This window comes from Lactuca serriola, chromosome 8 (assembly GCF_051521515.1).
Source record: "Lactuca serriola cultivar US96UC23 chromosome 8, Lser_US96UC23_V15, whole genome shotgun sequence".
Taxonomy (NCBI): domain Eukaryota; kingdom Viridiplantae; phylum Streptophyta; class Magnoliopsida; order Asterales; family Asteraceae; genus Lactuca; species Lactuca serriola.
In genome coordinates, this window is record NC_136415.1 from 39,343,899 (window position 1) to 39,365,357 (window position 21,459).

General features: G+C 32.2%; 1 protein-coding gene across 1 annotated transcript; it reads right to left on the reverse strand.

Annotated features, from left to right (window-relative positions):
• Positions 1-17,470: 17,470 nt before the first annotated feature.
• Positions 17,471-18,534, reverse strand: LOC145066827 (uncharacterized). The gene is made up of 5 exons (XM_079014088.1): positions 18,387-18,534; positions 18,206-18,296; positions 18,052-18,136; positions 17,857-17,991; positions 17,471-17,530 (listed from the first exon to the last, which is right to left on the reverse strand). Exons 1-5 carry the CDS (start codon positions 18,532-18,534, stop codon positions 17,471-17,473), a joined length of 519 nt encoding a protein of 172 aa, XP_078870214.1.
• Between the last annotated feature and the right edge of the window lie 2,925 nt (positions 18,535-21,459).

Below are 21,459 nucleotides of genomic sequence, written 5' to 3' on the forward strand. Positions count from 1 at the left end.
TTAATTAGCATGAACATCTATTAGTTATCAATCTCATATGCTTGGTGAACACTTTTAGTCATATGTCTAGTGTAATGAACATGAAACTAGGATTAATAAGAAAATCAAGTAAATTTATGTGCAAGCTTGTGAGATGACCATTAAACAAGAAGTTAATTAAAAAATAAATTAATTAGCTATTGCAAGTCTAACTTAACCCGAATATTATATCTAGTAAATTTAATTGAAATAGACAACTGGCCATTGTTTAAATTGATTTATTTGCTAAGGATTAATGAAGTGAATACGGAATTAATTAATTGAATCAGTAACTAGCAAAAGAATTAATTCATTGCACTTTTACCTTGAAATCAACCATAGGATCAATTAAGTTGAACTAAATAGAAGTATTTCTCCGTTATTGAATCTAGTCAAGTCTTTGTTTTCTAGTTTAAGTTAGTAATAATTAGTAAGTTTCTAGTCTTGTAAAACTAGAGAAAACCCCTACTTATTAGTTAAACTAGATAAATTAGGTTTTAGTATTTAATTTGCCGTTCCCTGTGTTCGATACCCTACTTGCTTGAACTATACCACAATTGATAGGTTCACTGCCTTTTGTGTGTTATTTGATAATTAAAAGTAGGTTTAAAACTAGTGGGTTTTACACACATCAAGTTTTTGGCGCCGTTGCCGGGGAACGGTTCAAATAGTTAATTTTATTTGCTAATTGTTATCGGTTTTATTTTATTGATTATTTTTTTATTTAGTTTAATTTTTATCTTTATTTTTTATTATGTATTTTCCAAATCTCGATGCTTTTGATGCTTTTCTTGAGGAAGTAGTGCAGGAAGATGAGGATTATGACTCGGATGAAGATTTGAAGAAATTTGATAGATGGTTAGATATCATCTTGTCTAACGATCAAGAACAATCTGAGTCACAAGAGCTAGATTTACAAGATGATGAATTTAATCCAGAAAGAGACTTGGAGGAGCTGCAAAGGTTGCTAGCAGAGAGGTCAGACGAAGAACAAGAACAAGCTGAATTGCAGGAACCAAGTTGTGGTTTGACCATTACCATGACATGGTCCCCTGTTCTTCCGGTTTGTGTTTCAAAGCATGGGGTGACGATTCCAACTTTGGAGAAAGTTCTGAAGCGCGATCCATTTCTAATTAGTACCCGACCGGTCCCAACCCTTGTCAGAATTCTTGGGTTTTATGTATTAAAGCTCGTTTGGCCAATTTTAGAAGCAAAGAGTCAAATTTTACAAATTGGTCCACCAAAGAAAATATTCAATGCAACAGATGGATTGGCAATGAGTTTATTGGAAGTTTATTAAGTTGGGAGTCCAGCTCAAGACTCGCACAAAAAGAAGCGCTTGCGGGAGGCAACCCGTCATTAGAGTTTTCTTTTCTTTTTCGTTCTAAACTTTTCGTGTTTAAGGATAATTTAGGATTTTTTATTTTAATGTTTTTTTATTACTTGGTTTTTGTTTTTGATCTTTTCAGTTTGAGTGTAAGGATGCATGTGAGGGTCTAGAGTCAAGGCTAAATGAAGCGAGAAATCGAGTCTAGGCAAGAGAGGAAACGAAGTTTTGAGTCAAGTTATGAGTCCAATTGATAGAAGGGTTATAGAGTGTTTATTCCCTGAAGAAAAATGAGGGAATAATTATTAGTTTATATAACCCCCATACATCAGAAACGGACTTGGGCAGAATAAATTTTTTGTCACACAGCGGTCTACTCGTCGAGTGCATCTTATGGACTCGCTGAGTCCATGTGAAAATTCATGATTCTTCTGCCATTTACGCTTCAACTCGGCGTGTTTACATACTTACTCGACGAGTCGCTCATTCTTCTTACTTTTTAGCTGAAGATTTGATGACATTTGATATGGGCATTGGTTCTATTCTTTGAAGATCATTTTCCGAGCATTTCCAAGAGTTTTTCCCTTATATTTGGAGCTTTTATAAAGGCTATACCACACGAGACTTTGACACCCAAGACATGGATGAGCTGTTCCCATGTCTAAAGTCAATTGAAGATGGAGCTAAAGAGAAGAGATATCAACCTCGCCACTACTATCCCAGGGGAGTTTGTTCCAATTCTCTTCTTATTTTTATTGTTCTTTATCATGCATAATATGCAATGAGGACATTGCATAAATTAAGTGTGGGGTAGGGGGTTGGTTATATTAGTTAAAATTTTAGTTAAATTTCGAAAATCTTGAAATTTTAGTTAATTTTGAAATTTTTGCATTAAAATTGCTAGGATTAATTTAGAAAATTTTGGTAAAGCAGTTAGGGATCATGCTAGTATTATATTTGATGATTCTATGAAGACCCAAATGTTTAGTTGAGCCTATATACGTTGTAGTGCATTTGTGGCTTCCTTATTCCAGTGAAATCATGAGACAAAAACACGACCTTGCTCGGCCTGAGGGATGCAATATGTTTAGCAGCCTAAACCTGAAATGTATCCAGGAAAATTTTTATCATTAGCCAATAAAGGTTGAGATTGAGCGCCCCTGCTTAAGCATGTAGGGATTTGAGTGAAAAAAAAAAGTGAGAAATACATGAAAAAAAAAGAGAATTACAAGAAAAGTTATAAGAATTTTGGAGCATCAAAGTTAAGTATGAAGTTCAAAGATCAAAATTCCAAAAATCCAAAAAAGTTGAAGATACCAAAAGCTAGTACAAGTTGGTGAATTCAAAGATATCAAAGATGAAATGTTCAAAGAAGTGAAGAATTCAAAGAATTCCATAGTGGTATCGAAAAATTGTAATTTTCTAGAATATGTATGCTTGGGTTGCTCGATTAAAAATTCCTTGAGGGTAAAGAGGTTTTCTGCGGATGGATTCGGAGGGTTGCATAAAATGAGCATAGTTCGGGGTGAGTGGGTGAATGTTTATGAGGATTGTGAGTATTTGGAATATGGGGGGTTCTTTAGGAAAAATTTTAGACACAAATACATGCGTTGCGGTCTTGGCATAATGGCTGGGTTAGATTGGAGTTGTTATACATAATTCTAATATGATTAAAATTCAGTTTTGCTTGGGGGCAAGCAAAAGACAAGTGTGGGGTATTTTGATATGTGCATATTTAGTGTGTATTTAGTATAGTTTTTTTATTCATATATTGGCTAAATTATCGCATATTATGGACAAAAGGTACTTAAAAGTGTTAAATTATGGTTTTCAGTCCAAAGATGAAGTTCGGAAGTAAAAGGAAGCAAGAGAAGCGGTAAGAAGATTGAGAGTGGAACGAAGAAGGAAAACACTGAAAAAGAAGCTTCTACTCGTCGAGTCATATATCTACTCGACGAGTCCGGTCGAGGAATCAGAAGGATAACGACTCGGGATTCCAGATAGTTATCGCAATACGTAGAATGTGAGAGGGACTCGACGAGTCACCACTTGACTCGACGAGTCGAACCGCTTATTTAAAGATTATTCCACAGATCGAGAGCAAGAAGTTCGGGGACGATTCAGAAGTGCTTAGCTGCGAATAAGAAGCCAGAAGAACCCTAGAAGTCGACCAAGGAAGCTAGAATCCAATTCCGGGAGTAATTAAGGCATAATTCCACCATTCTATTTGTTTCTTTTGTTTTGTCAACATGATTAAGCAACTTGAACTTATTTGTTTGCTGTTATTTACCTTAGTTATGAGCTAAATTCTTTAAACTTCTATTTGGGGATACGAAATTGGTAATATGGTTTGATTCTTGGTAGGATTAATTCTATGTTGGTTAATTTAGTTATTTTAGCTTGCTAAAGAACCTTGTGTATGAATGATAATTGATTTTCTGTTAATAGGGAGATAATTAATTAGCATGAACATCTATTAGTTATCAATCTCATATGCTTGGTGAACACTTTTAGTCATATGTCTAGTGTAATGAACATGAAACTAGGATTAATAAGAAAATCAAGTAAATTTATGTGCAAGCTTGTGAGATGACCATTAAACAAGAAGTTAATTAAAAAATAAATTAATTAGCTATTGCAAGTCTAACTTAACCCGAATATTATATCTAGTAAATTTAATTGAAATAGACAACTGGCCATTGTTTAAATTGATTTATTTGCTAAGGATTAATGAAGTGAATACGGAATTAATTAATTGAATCAGTAACTAGCAAAAGAATTAATTCATTGCACTTTTACCTTGAAATCAACCATAGGATCAATTAAGTTGAACTAAATAGAAGTATTTCTCCGTTATTGAATCTAGTCAAGTCTTTGTTTTCTAGTTTAAGTTAGTAATAATTAGTAAGTTTCTAGTCTTGTAAAACTAGAGAAAACCCCTACTTATTAGTTAAACTAGATAAATTAGGTTTTAGTATTTAATTTGCCGTTCCCTGTGTTCGATACCCTACTTGCTTGAACTATACCACAATTGATAGGTTCACTGCCTTTTGTGTGTTATTTGATAATTAAAAGTAGGTTTAAAACTAGTGGGTTTTACACACATCAATGGGCCAAAAATGTCTCTATTACAAAAATTAGATATTTTTGTTGTCTTGGTAAACCTCGAGCTAAAATAAACAACGAAATAATAACAATGGACGAAATACATCGATAACATGTTTATTGGGCCTAATACTCTCGTTACATGGCTAATGGACCTTAGGGACCCATTTAAGTGTATAATGGGCCTACATTTCCATGTCATGTTAATTGGGCCTTTGTGGTCCATTTACAGGTTAATTTGGGCCTAAGCTATGGATCACATGTTTATTAGGCCTTGGTGGCACATTTACATACCCATTGGGCTTGAATTACCCTTTTACATGTTTATTGGGTCTTAGTGGTCCATCCACATGCTAATTGGGCTTGGATTAAAAATCATATGTTTAGTGGGCCTTAAATGTCCCTTACATATTTGTTGGACTTCATACAATCACTTACATACTTTGGATTTGAAAACTTAAAACATATACATAAACCTTATACATGGTGTGATACAATACTCGTATGCAAGTTGAGGATCTAGTGAGACTTGTCGGTTGACACCTTTGAGTGTATGATCGTAGCCTGTAGTTATAACCAGAATCTCCTGGAGGGAGAGTGGGAGTTTGTGTATAAATATATACGGGGGTGACACCCCTACGCCTTAGCTGTTCGCTACAGCTAGACTAGGCCAGTCTAGGGTGACAAACCTTACCTTAATCAAACCGGCGCCTAAAAACGCCAAGGCAGGCGAATTAGTCATTAGCAAACATGGTTGTAACGGCTCACTTAGAGACTAACCCCATCAAAGATTTCGGTATACTTATACAAATATTGACTAAACTATAAATATACATTCATCGACACTCGGTTCCGGGAATTTACGATTGCAATACTCTTAAAAATAGAAAATATCGGATTTTTTGGGATAAATACATTTATACATTACTTTTACTTACGACAGAAAACACAGGATTTTCTGGGCTGCATTTCATATTCATTTCCAAAAATGGAAAACACACGTGCATTAATACCTGATTTGGTCACATCACATTCAAACCATTTTTCAGAAAATACCGAATTTTCTGGTGTTTCACTAATCATGCAAAACTTTTATTCAAACATGATTATGAACTCACCAACATTATATATGTTGACATTTTCAAAATAACTTGTATTCTTAGAAAATCGTTAAGCGGAAAGGTTAGAAGGGAATGTGGAATTTATTGTATTTTTGTTATCATCGTACATTGAACTTTCTTTTTGGCATGTAACTTATGATATTATACTTGATGTAAACAATGTTGGTTGCATTTTGATATGTATGATGATGGTGTTGTCTTGTTTCAATTATATACATTGTGATGATATTACAAGATGAAGCCCCGGGACGTTTCCGTCGTTTGGTTCGGGGGTGTGACACAACAAAGGCCTTGACTCCAAAGTCCATCATGGGCCCAATACTGAAAAGCCCAAAAATCCTAAAGCCCACTACTGAGTACACGGGGCATACCCAACTCCTACACTTAGCGTACATGCTTTGGGGCTAGTACGCGCAGTGTACCAGCTTGTACGCCCATCGTACTCCCCAGTTGACCATCCCGCATCATTAAGCACTTAATCCATTCGGTCCTTACTTGATGCTCTCATATCTGACTTCCTTATGGTGACTTATCACGTAAAGTTGGAAACTTTACGTGCATACATGGATTAATGGGGCTCTAGAGCTCAAAAGAGCCTAACAAAGGGTCTTAACACATGCATGAGTCCATAAACATATCAAAGATTGCATCTTTATAGACAAAGGGACAGAGATCAATCACTTCTAGCTTTTGGAGTTGCCCTAACTAACAAAAGAGAATCCATGGGATCACAAGAATTCATAACAAGCCTTAAACCCTAACTATTAAAAGGATTAGAAAGGTGAGAACTTTATACCTCCAAAAGCTCCCAACGATGATGAACACTCAAGATCTAGTAGCTCAACTTCAAATATTGTTTGGTTTCCAAACTCCTTCTTCTTGAATGCACACAAAAAGCCACAAAACTCACTTCTAATGCTCAAAAACACCCAAAGGTTGATCTAGGGCTTCAATGGAACGTAAGGGACAGTGGAGGATGGTTATGGTGAGTGCCCAAAGGCCATAATGACGTTTATATATGGCTCAAACCCTAAAAATTAGGGTTTGGTCCTGGCTGTCGTACGCCCCGCGTACGCTACGTACGCCCAACGTACGTGGCTAACTCTTCCCGATCAAACACGCGTATGTACGCTAAGCGTACCAAAAATGTACGCCCAAAATATGGGGGAAATCATTTTCGAAAATTATAAAACTACAAGGGAAAAAGGAAAATACATGGTATCGAATGTTACATAAAGGCATCTCTCCTAACATGAAATCCTGAGTAGATCCTTAGCCCTAATCTAGCATGCAATTATCATAACATATAACATAATAACCATGTATGGGTATTATGAGAATCACTTACTTAATCTCGACCGATTGCACACATCATACCCTTTCTTTTATTAGAAAATCCTTTAATAAAACATTTATTTTATGAAAATTTCACCAAACACTCAGTTTAAGTTCAGACACACCCGAGAGTGTGTCCGAATCCCTCAAACCAAGGCTCTGATACCAACTTGTAAACTTCCAAAAATCATAAGGTAAAAATTTCATTTTTAATTCAACCAAAATGCCAATTATCTTTTATTCAAATATTCAAAATTATTTTATAATAAAACCATCATTAGAGTACAATCCCAAAATCATCACATTGCAGAAACTTGGGTGGATGCATTGCAGTCATGCCGGACCATTCCCTTTCGAATCGGAAGTACTTGAAATATAAACTGAAAACCATAAGCAGAAAGCTTAGTGAGTTCCCCAAAATACCACATATCATACATACAAAAGGGAATACTATGTGCCAGCCATAGTCTTGTCATTATGCTACGAGCAGTATCATAGTTTTTCCTTGTCGGGCCGGGGGCCAATACCCTGGGTCTTACAAACAAATGCCAAGAGCCACCTCCTAGTCTTCCATGCAAGTATCACAAAGACAACTAACATACTATCTATATATACAACTATCTACTTATCAGCTAGGGTTCGATTCCTGGTCTTGCACATAATTTGCTAGGAGCCACCTTCGGGTCTCTCATACAAATACCAAGGGTCACCCCTTGTCTTCCTATAAAACATAAGCCAATGGGTCGACATTGGTGCCTTCGACCCATAGTATAGTCAGAAGACTCACCTCAAATTGCAGAATCACTCAGATAAAATCTCAGTCTGTTGGTTCAAAAAAATCCTCCCGCTAACATCATCAAATAAATATCCAATCATTAAATCGATCCAGACCCATAAACAAGAATCTAAGTTACTTGTCCAATATCTAGGACAAAAGACCATTTTACCCTTTTTCTTACTTGGCCCAAAACCAAGGCCCAAACTCAATGGAACTAAAATCCCAATAGTGTCCCAATTCCTAAAGGACACCCAAAGTCCAAATATGGCCCAAAACACAAAAGTCAACGAATGCAACAGCTGCTGAGTACGCCTAGCATACTCAAACTTACGCCCGACGTATGCTACCTTTGGCCAGTACGTGCTGGGTACGCCTAACGTACTCCATGGCAGTCTAATCTCACCATTAAGTGCTTAATTGGTTAAGCCAGTAAGTCCACTTCACATATCTGATCCTAAAAAATGTCTTAACACGTAAAGTTGGCAACTTTACTCCTTGGCATGTCTCAATGGGACCCAATACTTGTCTTTGACCATTAAAACCCAAAATAAGAGCCCTAACTCATGCATGGTCCAATATAACACATCAAGATTGCATTTTTATGGTTCCTAATAACTCCATAATGGATAGAGTTTCCAACTTTATCCATAAGAATTGTCCAACCAACCAATATCTAGTCTTTAAGTCTCAAAGGGACCAAAAGTGCTTCTTTTCCAACTTAATCCATTAAGTCCAAGTCTCAAGCTTTTAGATCTGAATCAATATGATGTTTAGATGGATAAATTTTCCAACTTTATCCATAACAAGGTCACAAACATTCAAGATCTAAACTTTATGCAGTAAAGTGACTAAAAGCTCATAACACCCAATAGTAGCTAGATCTATTAAATGCATCATCAAGATTCAAACTTTATACCTCTAGAAGATAGATAGGTGAACAAAGTCCGGATCTACAAGCTCCAAAGTAACCAACACTTCTCCAATGGGCTCCTTCATCTCCAAGATGCACCAAGAACACTCCGAAGCACTTAAATAGGGCTCAAACCACAGAAATACGGTTTGGGCACTAATCGCGTACGCCATGCGTACTTAATTTACGCCCAGCATACTAGGGATACCCTAGTACGACCTACGTACTCAATTTATGCCCAACATACTAGGGATGCCCTAGTACGCACTGCGTACTCAATATACGCCCAACGTATGCGACTAACCCAAAAATCGTTCTAACTTCAAACGGTTGTAACTTCTTCGTTTCAACTCCGGTTTCAACGATCCTTGTATCCACGAGAAGGTAATGAGAAGCTCTACAACCCTATAAGCTTTCCTTTGCCTCAAAAATTTCTGAACTTAAATCCAAAATTCATATAAGGCCCGAACTATCACTTTACGGTTATACCCTTGGGCTCCAAAGCACCAACCGAACTCTCAGATCACCTAATCTACATTACCCACATCCAAAGGGGTCTAAATCTCTCTTTCCCCAAGGCCGGAAGCCTTATGATGATTGATCTTCGAGTCATGGCCCCAAATAATGAAACGATTCAAAACCGAGTGTTACAGCTAGTTTATTTAAAAATTATTGAAGTCGAACACTTTAGCCAACCCACTTCAGTGAAAGTATAAATGCATATAAAACCACAAAATATTTAATTAGAAAGATGAACCTGTAAACCAAAAAGATAAATTAACAACAAACCTTTAAATCGAAAAAAATAAATAGAAATTATGTTTTCGAGGATACTCGTGGTGGCTGATGGCGACGAAGGTGTTGGTAGGTTGCGACCACTAAATCGAGCCTATTTAAACCTTAAATTTCAGAAAATCCTAATTATACCTGCAATTGAAGTCATAAACAAAATCAGAAAGATATAAGGACAAGGAAATGAAAAACCAAAATCAGAAAGATAGAGAGTGATTGGTGTACGTGTGTGCGTATAGAAAACACAAAGAGGGTGTGTATATGTATCTCTGATTGCATGCTTTCTCAATTTCGCAATAGATAGAAAGAAATAGAAGGAGAAATAGGACATATTGAATTTAAATGAACGTTTTAAAAAATATTATTATTATATTGAATCTAAAATTTCTTTTATAAGATAGTATATATATATATATATATATATATATATATATATATATATATATATATATATATATATATATATATATAGGGTTCGGTTCATGTGAGACGACCTAATTTTGTGAGACAGTTAGACGCATTTTTTTATTTTATTTTTAATTTTTTTAGTTAATTCAAGTTCCGAAAATAATATTAATTTTTTTTTTCGATTTTTCCATTTATTTTGCATTTTAAAATTATTTTTTAGAATATGTACAGTGTAATATTTCACGTATTTTTCAAAAAAAAAAATAGAATTTATTTTTATTTTTTTTAAATTTATTTTTAGTTAATTCAAGTTTCGAAAATAATATTTAAATTTTTTTTTTTTAGATTTTTTCATTTATTCTGCATTTTAAAATTATTTTTTAGAATATGTCAGTGTAATACTCCCTCCGTCCCAAAATTATAGTCCATCTTTCCTTTTTGGGTTGTCCTAAAATAATAGTCCACTTCTTAAAATAAATAACATTTTTACCAAAATACCCTCTCAATATTACTTAACCAAATAACCATTTAATGGAACATTAAATGTAAAGTAAGGACAAAACTGCCATTTATTAATTAATGTTTTTCTTAATCTGTGTGTTTTTTGTCCGTGGACAATAATATTGGGACGGAGGGAGTATTTTATTAGAATATTTTATGTATTTTTCAAAAAAACGGATTTTTATTTTTATTTTTTTTAGTTAATTCAAGTTCCGAAAATAATATTTAAAAAACGAATTTTTGGATTTTTCCATTTATTTTGCATCTTAAAATTATTTTTAGATTTGGTTTCACGGTCTCACAAAATTAAAATGGTTTCAAATGAACCTGAACCTATATATATATATATATATATATATATATATATATATATATATATATATATATATATATATATATATATATATATATATATATATATATATATATACACACCATCTTTTATGTTTGTGCTTTCTTTATATGCTTGCAAACTTCAAGGAGTTAGAATCGTCCCATATTACCAACTCATATACACCTAAACACTCAATAAGTGATTTTTTCTTAGTTTGCTAGCAAATTAAGTACTCGGTATCTGCAAAACATAATATAACAACTAATTTGTCATCTCTCGGTGTGGAAGTCATTCTTAATTTGCAAAATATGACATTTCTCATTACAATGTAGCCATTTTTCCACACTAATTAATGTCCGCTGGCCGCTGCAAAATGGGTCAGTTTCTTATGTACATGACCATTTCAGACATTTAGAAATTGAAATTTCCTACACTGAGAAACGGTAAGTGAATATATTAAAAACATAAATTTCTCACACTAAGAAATGGTCAATTCCCACTAAGAATCATTACTGCCACAATACGAATTTTGAACTTAAATCGGTGTGTGAAAATAGGCTTAAGAGAAATTTCAAAATACTTTTCCTTATAAAAATGATAAACAAAACATTCGTGTCTTTCGTATTTTATGGATTACTATTTCAAAAATTCAAAAATGTCATTTATGCTAATCAATTTTGCTGGAATAAGCGTCTTACATGTCCCACTAAAACGGAAGACTTACATGCGAAATACTTCAAAACGACCGGCATTTTGGACTATTTCGGTGGCTGGTTCCCAATTTTGCAATGTGGTCATTTATTTCACACTTCAATCAAAGGAATAAGTGGTTATTGGAAGCATTTTTTGTTTATTTCTTGAAAAAGAGTGCTTTAGTCCTTTTTTCCAATGATATAACTGACAAATCTAATCTATATTTAACTGCTCCTGAATTTTATATATATCAATGACAGGATTTGAACCCTCAATCTCTTAAGTAGGAAAATCTACACCTATACTACTAGATTAAAAACCCTTTGGTGATATACATATTGTGTTTAAAATATATAAAAACACCTTAAGGAAGTGGGTATTTGTTTTTTTTCGTAAATTACAATTTGGTCCCTATGGTTTGGTCAAATTCTAACTTTCTGTCCAACATTTGAAAATTTAACAAGATGCATCCTTGTGATTTAAAGAAATTACACTACACGTCCTTAGTACATTTAAAAAGGCCATTTTACCCTTAGTTTTATATATTTGTTTTTCTTAGACAAAATTATAAGAATGGTCCCTGTGGTTAGGTCGAAATTGCTACTTTGGGCCAAAAAAATTTGGACTAGCACTCATGGTCCAAATGTTTTCATTTTGTTGCCACTTTGGTCTAATTTACTTTAAACTTTTTTATAATGACAATTTTACCCTTGGTTTTTGTTTTTTTAGTTGTTTTATTTATTTAAATACTTTTATATTTAAAAGAAAATACATCTCTCTCTCTCACTCTCACTCACTCACTCACTCTCTCTCTCTCTCTCTCTCTCCACCGTATACCTCCATATCCCATATCGTTTTTCTTTTTACCAAGAAGAACTCTATCTTCTTCATCTCTTAATCAAAATTCCCTCTTAATCAAAATGTCACATACACTCACCCACACGACACACCTAATCAAAATTCCACAGTGCTCAAGAACAAACATACACACACACACACATAAATCTAAATATTTTTCTAGAACTCAAAAGAAAACCCATAAAATCCAATTTTTAATCGATGTATGTATGTGTGTATGTGTAGGTTTTTTTTGGAAATCGATTTTTGTACGTTCATCCCCAAAAATCGATTTGTATGTGTATGTTTTCGTTTCTGAAATTGATATGTGTATGTGTGTATGAATCTAAAATAGTTTCAGAAGGTATATGTGTGTGTGTGAATCAGAAATCACTCATTTTTCCTCTTGTCACTGACCCTCTCTCATCCTTCGGCAAAATCGGATCTCAAGATTTAGAGAGAAGGAGGGCAGGGAGTGTTTATAGGAATAAGAAAGAGGAAAGAAAGGTGGGTGACCGTCAGTATCGGAGCTCCAATCCTAGACACAAAACCTTTCTTTTTCTACACGAGAAAGTTCAATCTTTATGAACCTAGATCTAGATTTTCGATTACATCATTACTCTAGATTTGATCTCTCCCCCTCCTGATATGTCGAAGTTTGTCTCTAACGGAGATGCTGGCGGTGATTTTGGGGATAATGGAGTATCAGATGGTGTGACGGCGGGTGAGATGGAGAAGATGGATAGAGGAAAAGAATGTGAGAATGGCCAAATAGGTCTCATGATTTGAGAGATAGATAGATAGATAGATAGATAGAGAGAGAGAGAGAGAGAGAGATTCGTAGGGGGAGGGGTACTTTCTTTTTTCTTTTTTTATTTCTATAATAAAAAAAACTGAAAAAAGAAAAAGCAAAGGGTAAAATTGTCATTTTATAAAAAATTCAAGACAAATAGACCAAACTCACAACAAAATGAAAAACTGTGGACCATAAATGTTAGCCCAAACTTTTTTGGCCTAAAGTGGCAATTTCCACCTAACCACAGGGACCATTCTTGCAATTTTGTCTTTTTCTTATATATATATATATATATATATATATATATATATATATATATATATAAGATTATTTTTTAATAGGTTTAACAGATAGACTAACCGAAATTAGAAAACGGGTTTTAAGTTATATAATGGCTCATTGGAAACCATAAAACTCGAACACAAATAGAATTTCTAAAATAAAAAATGAACTCGCAAACATTGACATATGTGTTTGAGTTACAAGAATTCTGATTAGCATTTGCTATTCGGAACAAAAAGTTAAAAAATTTCTAAAACTAAAAAAAATTAAACTCAAACCCTTTGACACTCGTTTTAGATTCCGGTTAGCCTATAAAATAACCCTATTAAAATAAATAATTTTATACCTAGTATGTATTAATCATATTCATATTCAACAAACTTTTTAAATTTTTTATAGAAAAATATTTTTAAAAAGCTTTACAAAAATATAAAAAACAAAAGATCAAAAAAACATTATAACTTATATTCGAACAAAACATAAAAAACTACAAAATTATTAAAAAAATGTCAAAAAAAATATAATTCATACAAAATAAATAAATAAATAAAATGTAATCAACAAAATATAAAAAAGTTAAACAATTATATATATATATATATATATATATATATATATATATATATATATATATATATATATATATTCAGATTCATTTGAGACCATAATCTAAAAATAATTTTAAAATTCAAAATAAAAGGAAAAATCAGAAAATTTCTTTTTTAATTACTATTTTCGTCATTTTATTTACCTAAAAAATAAAAAATAATAATAAAATAAAAAAAATAAAAAATTACCATTTTTTTTTGAAAAATACGTTACACTGTAAATATTCAAATGTGATTTTTAGGTTGTTAAAATATTCTAGTATTCTAATTAGATTTATAAAATATTCTAATATTTTATTAGAATATTCTAATATTCTAGTAGATTATATAAAAAAATGTTAATTTTATTTATTTATTTATTTTGGAGAATATAAATGACGAAAATATTGCATTTTAAAAATGTTTTTTTTATCTATAAAATGAGTGGTTAGAATTGTTTATCATGGTCTCACAAAATTTGATTGTCTCACATGAACGACTGAATTGTAAAACAAAGTTTTTAAAACATTGATTTTCCTAAGTTTTTTAGTGGCAACAAGTATTATTGATTCTGTTTTTGCCGCTAAAAAGATGGTAAATAAACCGTCATAAAAGGTCGAATTATTTAAAGTATAATTCAACCCAATAGTATCCTAAAAATATGTATATATCAATTAATTGACGATCAATATCTATCGATCAAATATTGTTCTTGATGCTTGACTTTATGATATTCCCCCATCACTCGATGATATTCTACAATTCTTGTTGGGAATCATAGCCACCCCATTAAACACTTAGGAATATGAATATCTTATTTCTCTCCACATAAAAAGTATTCGTCAATATTTCAAATAATCTTTTACTTGTAAGAGGCTCGTCAGACGCGATCACGTTTATATTGTTTGATGTCATACTTAGAAGCCTTTAACTCGATCTTGATTCTTTTGAATGTCTTACATGTCTCTTACTCGGTTAGATTAAGAGTTGTGTTTAACTTAATCAGACATTGACTCACTTAATAAGAGACATATCAGATGCTTAAGTCCGGTAAGAGGTTGAGTCTAACCTCATCAGGTTCAGATTGTTTGATATCATACTTAGAAGCCCCTGACTCGGTTTTGACTATTCTGACTATCTGACATGCCTCTTACTCGGTTAGATTAATGGTTGTGTTTGACTCAATCAACTCGCTTAGTAAGATACAAATCAAATGTTTCTAATTATGGTATCAAACAATTTAAATTTGACCAAGTCAAACAAGACCTCTTATTAGATCCACTAAAAAACATATCAAATAGTCCTTAACTTTTACAATTGTTACTACTAAATTTAAATATCACATTTATTAACATGATATCATAAAATTGGATCAATCTATAGATCATATGTATTACTTATACCATAAGTGTTAGATGTCATAGTTATAAATTTAATTAAATGGTTACTTATTATACCATCATGGCCTCAAATATAAAATAAAATTTCCAAAAAATATTATTATTAATGGTATACATGTTTTGTTTGAATATTCTAATTTTTATAAAAATTGGGACATGAAAATTTTCGCTTTCCAAATTAAAACTTCTTTTGAAGATTTAATATATATCATATATTATAAACTTTTTGAAAAAAAAATTAAAAAAATGCTTAGATATTAAACTTTATTATAAAAGATTACATGGTTTTTTTAAATGTTAATTATAATATGATTTATTCAAAATATTTATGATTAAAAAAAGTTCTTATTCAACATGTTTATGATCCTTAAATTGATATTTTCTATAAATATTTTGACTCAAATATTCTATAATGCTTAATTATATACTCCTTTCATCCGAAAATTATTGTCAACGTTTGACTTTTTAAGTCTTTTTTGTTCAACTTTGACATTAAATAATTTACCTTTTGTTATATAATTTTTATGCAAGATATATGGATAGATTGTTTTTTAAATGTATTTTCATTTTTATAAGTTTCATTAAAAATCATATAACACAAATAAAATTATTTATGATCAAAGTTGACACGGAATGACTTCAAAAGTCAAACGTGAACAATAATTTTAGGACGGATGGAGTATTTTATTATTCAAAATATATAATTATCCAAAATTTGTTATGAATAAAAACTTTATTTATTTGCATATATTATTGATCCAAAATCATGTGATTAAAAAATAAAATGATCCAAATTACTATGATTCAAAATAATTTGATCCAACAATTTATAATCTAAAAATTATATGATCCAAAAAATCGTATCACCTGAAAATATTATGATTCTTAATATAGATTCAAATATTATATAATTGATTAACATTAAAAACTCGAACCAACATTTTGTTCAAACAAAAGTCAAAAGTAAAAAAAAAATCAAAAAACAAAAACAAAAACAAAAAAACACTAGTAACTTCAAATATGTAGTAAAATATTTAAAAAATAAAAAAACCTAAAAACCAAGTATATATACTTATAAAAAGATAAACAAAATATTTTTTTAAAAAAGAATTAAAAATATTTAAAAAAACAAAAATAATGAGAAAACCTACTTAAATGAAGTTCCATGGAGGTTTTTCACACATGATTAAATCCTCGAGTCCGTATTATGTTCCTCGGACGTGCATCGCATGTGAACATGTCACGTCAAAGTATTAGGTTTCACATTTGTGCCCTTGACAAAGTGGGTAGTGGGGAATTATCTTCACAATTATCACCATATATATATATATATATATATATATATATATATATATATATATATATATATATATATATATATATATATATATATATATATATATATATATATATATATGGGATACGGAATATACATTACAGCCCCACCTAAACTTAGGTAGTAAACCTCTAAAATATGTCGTTTTAACATGCTAAATATACTCGGTTTGGTTTCACTTGGTAAATATATCATTCTCCATAACATTTCTTTCTTTCATTGATCGTTTTATCATCTCCATTTTCTTTCCTCAATTATCGTTTATTACTTCATCCATGTGAACATTACTAAACCCTAAACCTAAACCTAAACCCTAAATTTAAACCCTAAACACTAAAGCCAAACCCTAAACCCTAAACCCTACACCTTAACCCTAAACCCTAAACCCTAAACTCTAAACTCTAAACCCTAAACCCTATTGTGTCAATCTTGAATTTACATCTTGAAGTATTAATCGTGAATCCATTAACCGTAATATTTATATAGTAAAACAATGTATTTTCGAGAGGTTTTAACCGTAATATTTAGGTGGGGCTGTAATGTATATTCCCTTTTCCCATATATATATATATATATATATATATATATATATATATATATATATATATATATATATAATAGTTGTGAGACCCGTATATTATACAAGTTGATTAAAACAAAATGTTAAATAGGAACGATTAAATCAGAAGTTTAATTGAATTTGAAATTTGAAATAAATAAAAATTAGGTTTCACATTTGTGTCCTTGACAAAGTAAGTGGTGGGGAATTATCTTCGCAATTATCACTATATATATATATATATATATATATATATATATATATATATATATATATATATATATATATATATATATATATATATATATATATATATATATATATGGACACGAAGCCTTTCCTTTCGCGACGCTAATCCTTATCTGCATGGGATCTTTTCATTAACAAATGACAAAACTGCAAAAATGGTCCCTGTGGTTTTCAAAAATATCAAGTTTAATCCCTAAGTTCAAATAACCTCACAGATGGTCCCTGTGGTTTCAAAACTTTTAACATTTGGTCCTTTCGACTAACTCTGTTACCATTTAGCCATTAAGTAAGGGGTATTTTTGTCATTTCACTACCCAGGGACCATTTATGAGGTTTTGTATTACTTTTTTTTTAAAACAAATAAATAAATAAATAAAATTTAATATACAAGGGTCCCACCTCTCTCTCGCTCTCTATCTTTCTCTCTCTCTCTCTCTCTCTCTCTTTCTCTCTCTCTCTCTCTCTCTCCCTCTCTCTCTCTGATTCACCGGTGGAAGAAACAACCACCAGAGATTTATCTTCTTTGACTCAAGAACACGTAACACTGCAGGGAAGAACAACGAACTGAAGACCTCCATCTTTCCAACTTCATTAATCACAAACAGATCTGTATCTTCTTTGACCTGAAAATGAAATCGAAAATCAACTTCTTACTGAGAAATTGGAGATGAAGCTAAACGAACCTGTAACTCAGGCAAAGCTAATGATTCGAATGATGCTACATCGACTTTGTATCTTCCCACAGTAGGCCATCTAATGGACTCTACACTGCCATGGAAAACTTAATTAAAACCTAATTCGACGTTGAATGATGAAAAGATATGAAGAAATGGTTACCTGGAATTGTTAATAGAAGCAAGTGGAGCAGTGCGACCATCTAACGTAACCACCTCAAACCCTACCCTCTCGTCTTCTTGTCTGATCTCACCTGTTTTGTATCCCAAATTTCATGAGTAAACGAAGGTGAAAATCAAAACATATTTGAGCGATGAAAGGGTATGGAATGATAGGGCATTACGAGTGAAAAACCCTTGTATTTTCAAATTGGGATAGGAAGTTCTGAGATTCTCCGAAACCCTAGTGATCATAGTGGTTTTACCCACGCCCTGCGGAGTCGAAGGTATACAAAGGCGATTCAAAACAAATTCATATTCAATTTGATTCATGAAGATATGGAATTAAATGATGAATGAGACATGGAATCTATACAACTTATAGGGGAGCCAATGACGAGAAAGAATTTTATACAAGTTATAGGAGAGGGAGAGAGAGAGAGAGATAGAGAGAGATATAGAGAGAGAGGTGAGACCTTTGCATATTAAATTTTATTTATTTATTTATTTATTTGAAAAAAAGTAATACAAAACCTCATAAATGGTCCCTGTATAGTGAAATGACAAAAATACCCCTTACTTAACGGCTAAATGGTAACGAAGTTAGCCGGAAGGACCAAATATTAAAAGTTTTGAAACCACAGGGACCATCTGTGAAGTTTTTTGAACTTAGAGATTAAACTTGATATTTTCGAAAACCACAGGGACTATTTTTGAAGTTTTGTCTTCACAAAATCTTTTTCTGATGGACACGACACCTCTTTTAATGGTCACGATGCTTCCTAAGTATTTTTTGTGCTTTTTTTTCCCAATCTTTTTCAACTCGTTTCAACTCCAAATTGTTCCTTTTCCTTCAAGCCATGGGTTTCCTATGTTAATCAAATACAAAACATTTTAAGTATCTTTTATCTTTAATTATATAAATTAAATTCTAAATATTAAAATATTTGCCCTAAAATATATATCCAGTTTACGCAATATCAAAATACACTAATTTTATTATTTGCTCAAGCAAACTTAGATTTATTTTAGGCATTTCGAATCTCATAGAGTCAGTTTTAAAATGTAAATGAAAAAAGAATTAAAAATTATAATTTTAACTTTACAAATTATGACAAACTTTGGTCTTTCTTTGCAAACTATGACAAACTTTGATCTTTCTTTTCTTTTTAGACAAAATTGCAAGAATGGTCCCTGTGGTTAGGTCGAAATTGCTACTTTGGGCCAAAAAACTTTGGGCTAGCACTCATGGTCCAAAGGTTTTCATTTTCTTGCCACTTTGGTCCAATTTACTTTAAACTTTATTTTAATGACCAATTTGCCCCTGTTTTTTGTTTTTTCATCTTTTTTATTTATTAAAATACGTTTATAATTATTAAAAGAAAAAGAAAAAAGAAAATCTCTCTCTCTCTCTCTCTCTCTCTCTCTTTCTCCATCTCTATCTCTCTCTTCATACACCTTAAAACTCCAATGTCCTTTTCTGGCATCATAACCACCACCGGTCCACATTAGCGCCGCCACCAACACCAGACGCCATCAACAGTCGGATGTTGAAAAATTTAACTAGCTCCGGCGAGATATTATTTTTTGGCAAGAAAAAAAAAATTACTGATGGGTCTCGAATTTGATTTCCGGCGAGAAAAAATTACAGGTGGGTGAGTGGGTCTCAAACTCCCATTTTAGGAATAATGATTTGCAGGTGGGAGGTTCGACAAAACTCAAATAAATCTCATCCCAAAACTTAAGATGATTGTGTTCAAGTGTTCTTGGTATGAACAAATAGAAGCCCAAAATGTAAGATCTGAAATCTTGTTCATAGTGAAGCAAATCAAAATTATTATCATTTTGGCTCTTGAATTTGGTTCTTGTGTTCCAAAAATGACCACCGATGAGCAAACCCTAGAACTTAACCTGAAATCTTTGGAGTCTTGATGAACTTAACTTGAAATCTTTAGAAAACCCTTCATAACTCCAAAAACTCTAAATTTGATTTTGGGTTTCTTATCCAACCATCACCGACTCAATTTCTTATACAACCACCATCACTGCAGCTACCAAGTTAGATCGAAGATAAACCTCCATGGCAGACATCGATTTCACAGTTGGGGATGACCCCAACATTTTATCATCTTCGTTTTACTGATGAAGAAAGAGAAACAGCGAGGTTGACGACCGTAATGTGAGTGTGTGTGTGCCTAAGCTCTTGAGAGACTGTAGAGAGATGGTGAGAGAGGTGTTGGAGAAGGGATCAGTCGGAGAAGGGGAAATCTTCATTTCGGTTCATATGGAGTGTGTTTTTATGTAAAAACAGGTATGTGTTTATGTTTAAGAACAAATCGAGAATGGATCAATCGGAGAAGGGGAAATGTCGGCAGTGAGAGGAAGCATAGAAATCTTGGGAAGAAGAAGAAGTGGGTGGAGGATTTTGACTTTCTTTTTCACAGGAGAGAGAGAGGGGGGGGGAGGGGGAGGGAGAGAGAAAGATGTATTTTTTATTTTTATTTTAATTATTAACGTATTTAAATAAATAAAAAAACTAAAAAAAACAAAATCCAAGGGTAAAATCGTCATTACAAAAAAGTTTAAAGTAAATTGGACCAAAGTGGCAAGAAAATGAAAACCTTTGGACCATGAGTGCTAGTCCAAACTTATTTGGCCCAAAGTGGCAATTTCGACCTAACCACAGGGACCATTCTTGCAATTTTTTCTCCTTTTTAATTGCGCGCTTTTGATTGTTTCGAGATAGTTATTTGACTTTTTACTAATTGTTGACAATTGTTTTTTTATTCAGAACGACTTTTTTTTCTTTTCAAAATTTTTTCAATATATACATATTTTTTTATATAACCTTTTCTTCTTTTTTTATAACGTACTCTTCAAGAAAATAAATAAACATATGCTTAAAACTTTGCCAAAATTTAAAAATTAGACCCAAATTTTATATAGCACGCATACTCCTAATTTCAATCCTTATACCCCACATTTAATTTATAAATGTCATAATTGTATAAACAATCAATTAAGCACAAACATAAGAGATTGAACGATTGTTATGGACTGCTCGTTGATACAATGCTTGAATCGTGGGTTGAAATTTTGGAAACTGAACATAATTGTTGATAATAAGTGACACTTTATAGTAAATTAGGCGGTGTAACACTCAGTTTCGGATTTGCTTCGTTGCTCGGGGCTGCAGCCAAATCATCAGTTGTCATGAGGCTTAGGGCCTTGGGAAAGGAAGGATTTGGCCCAATTCGG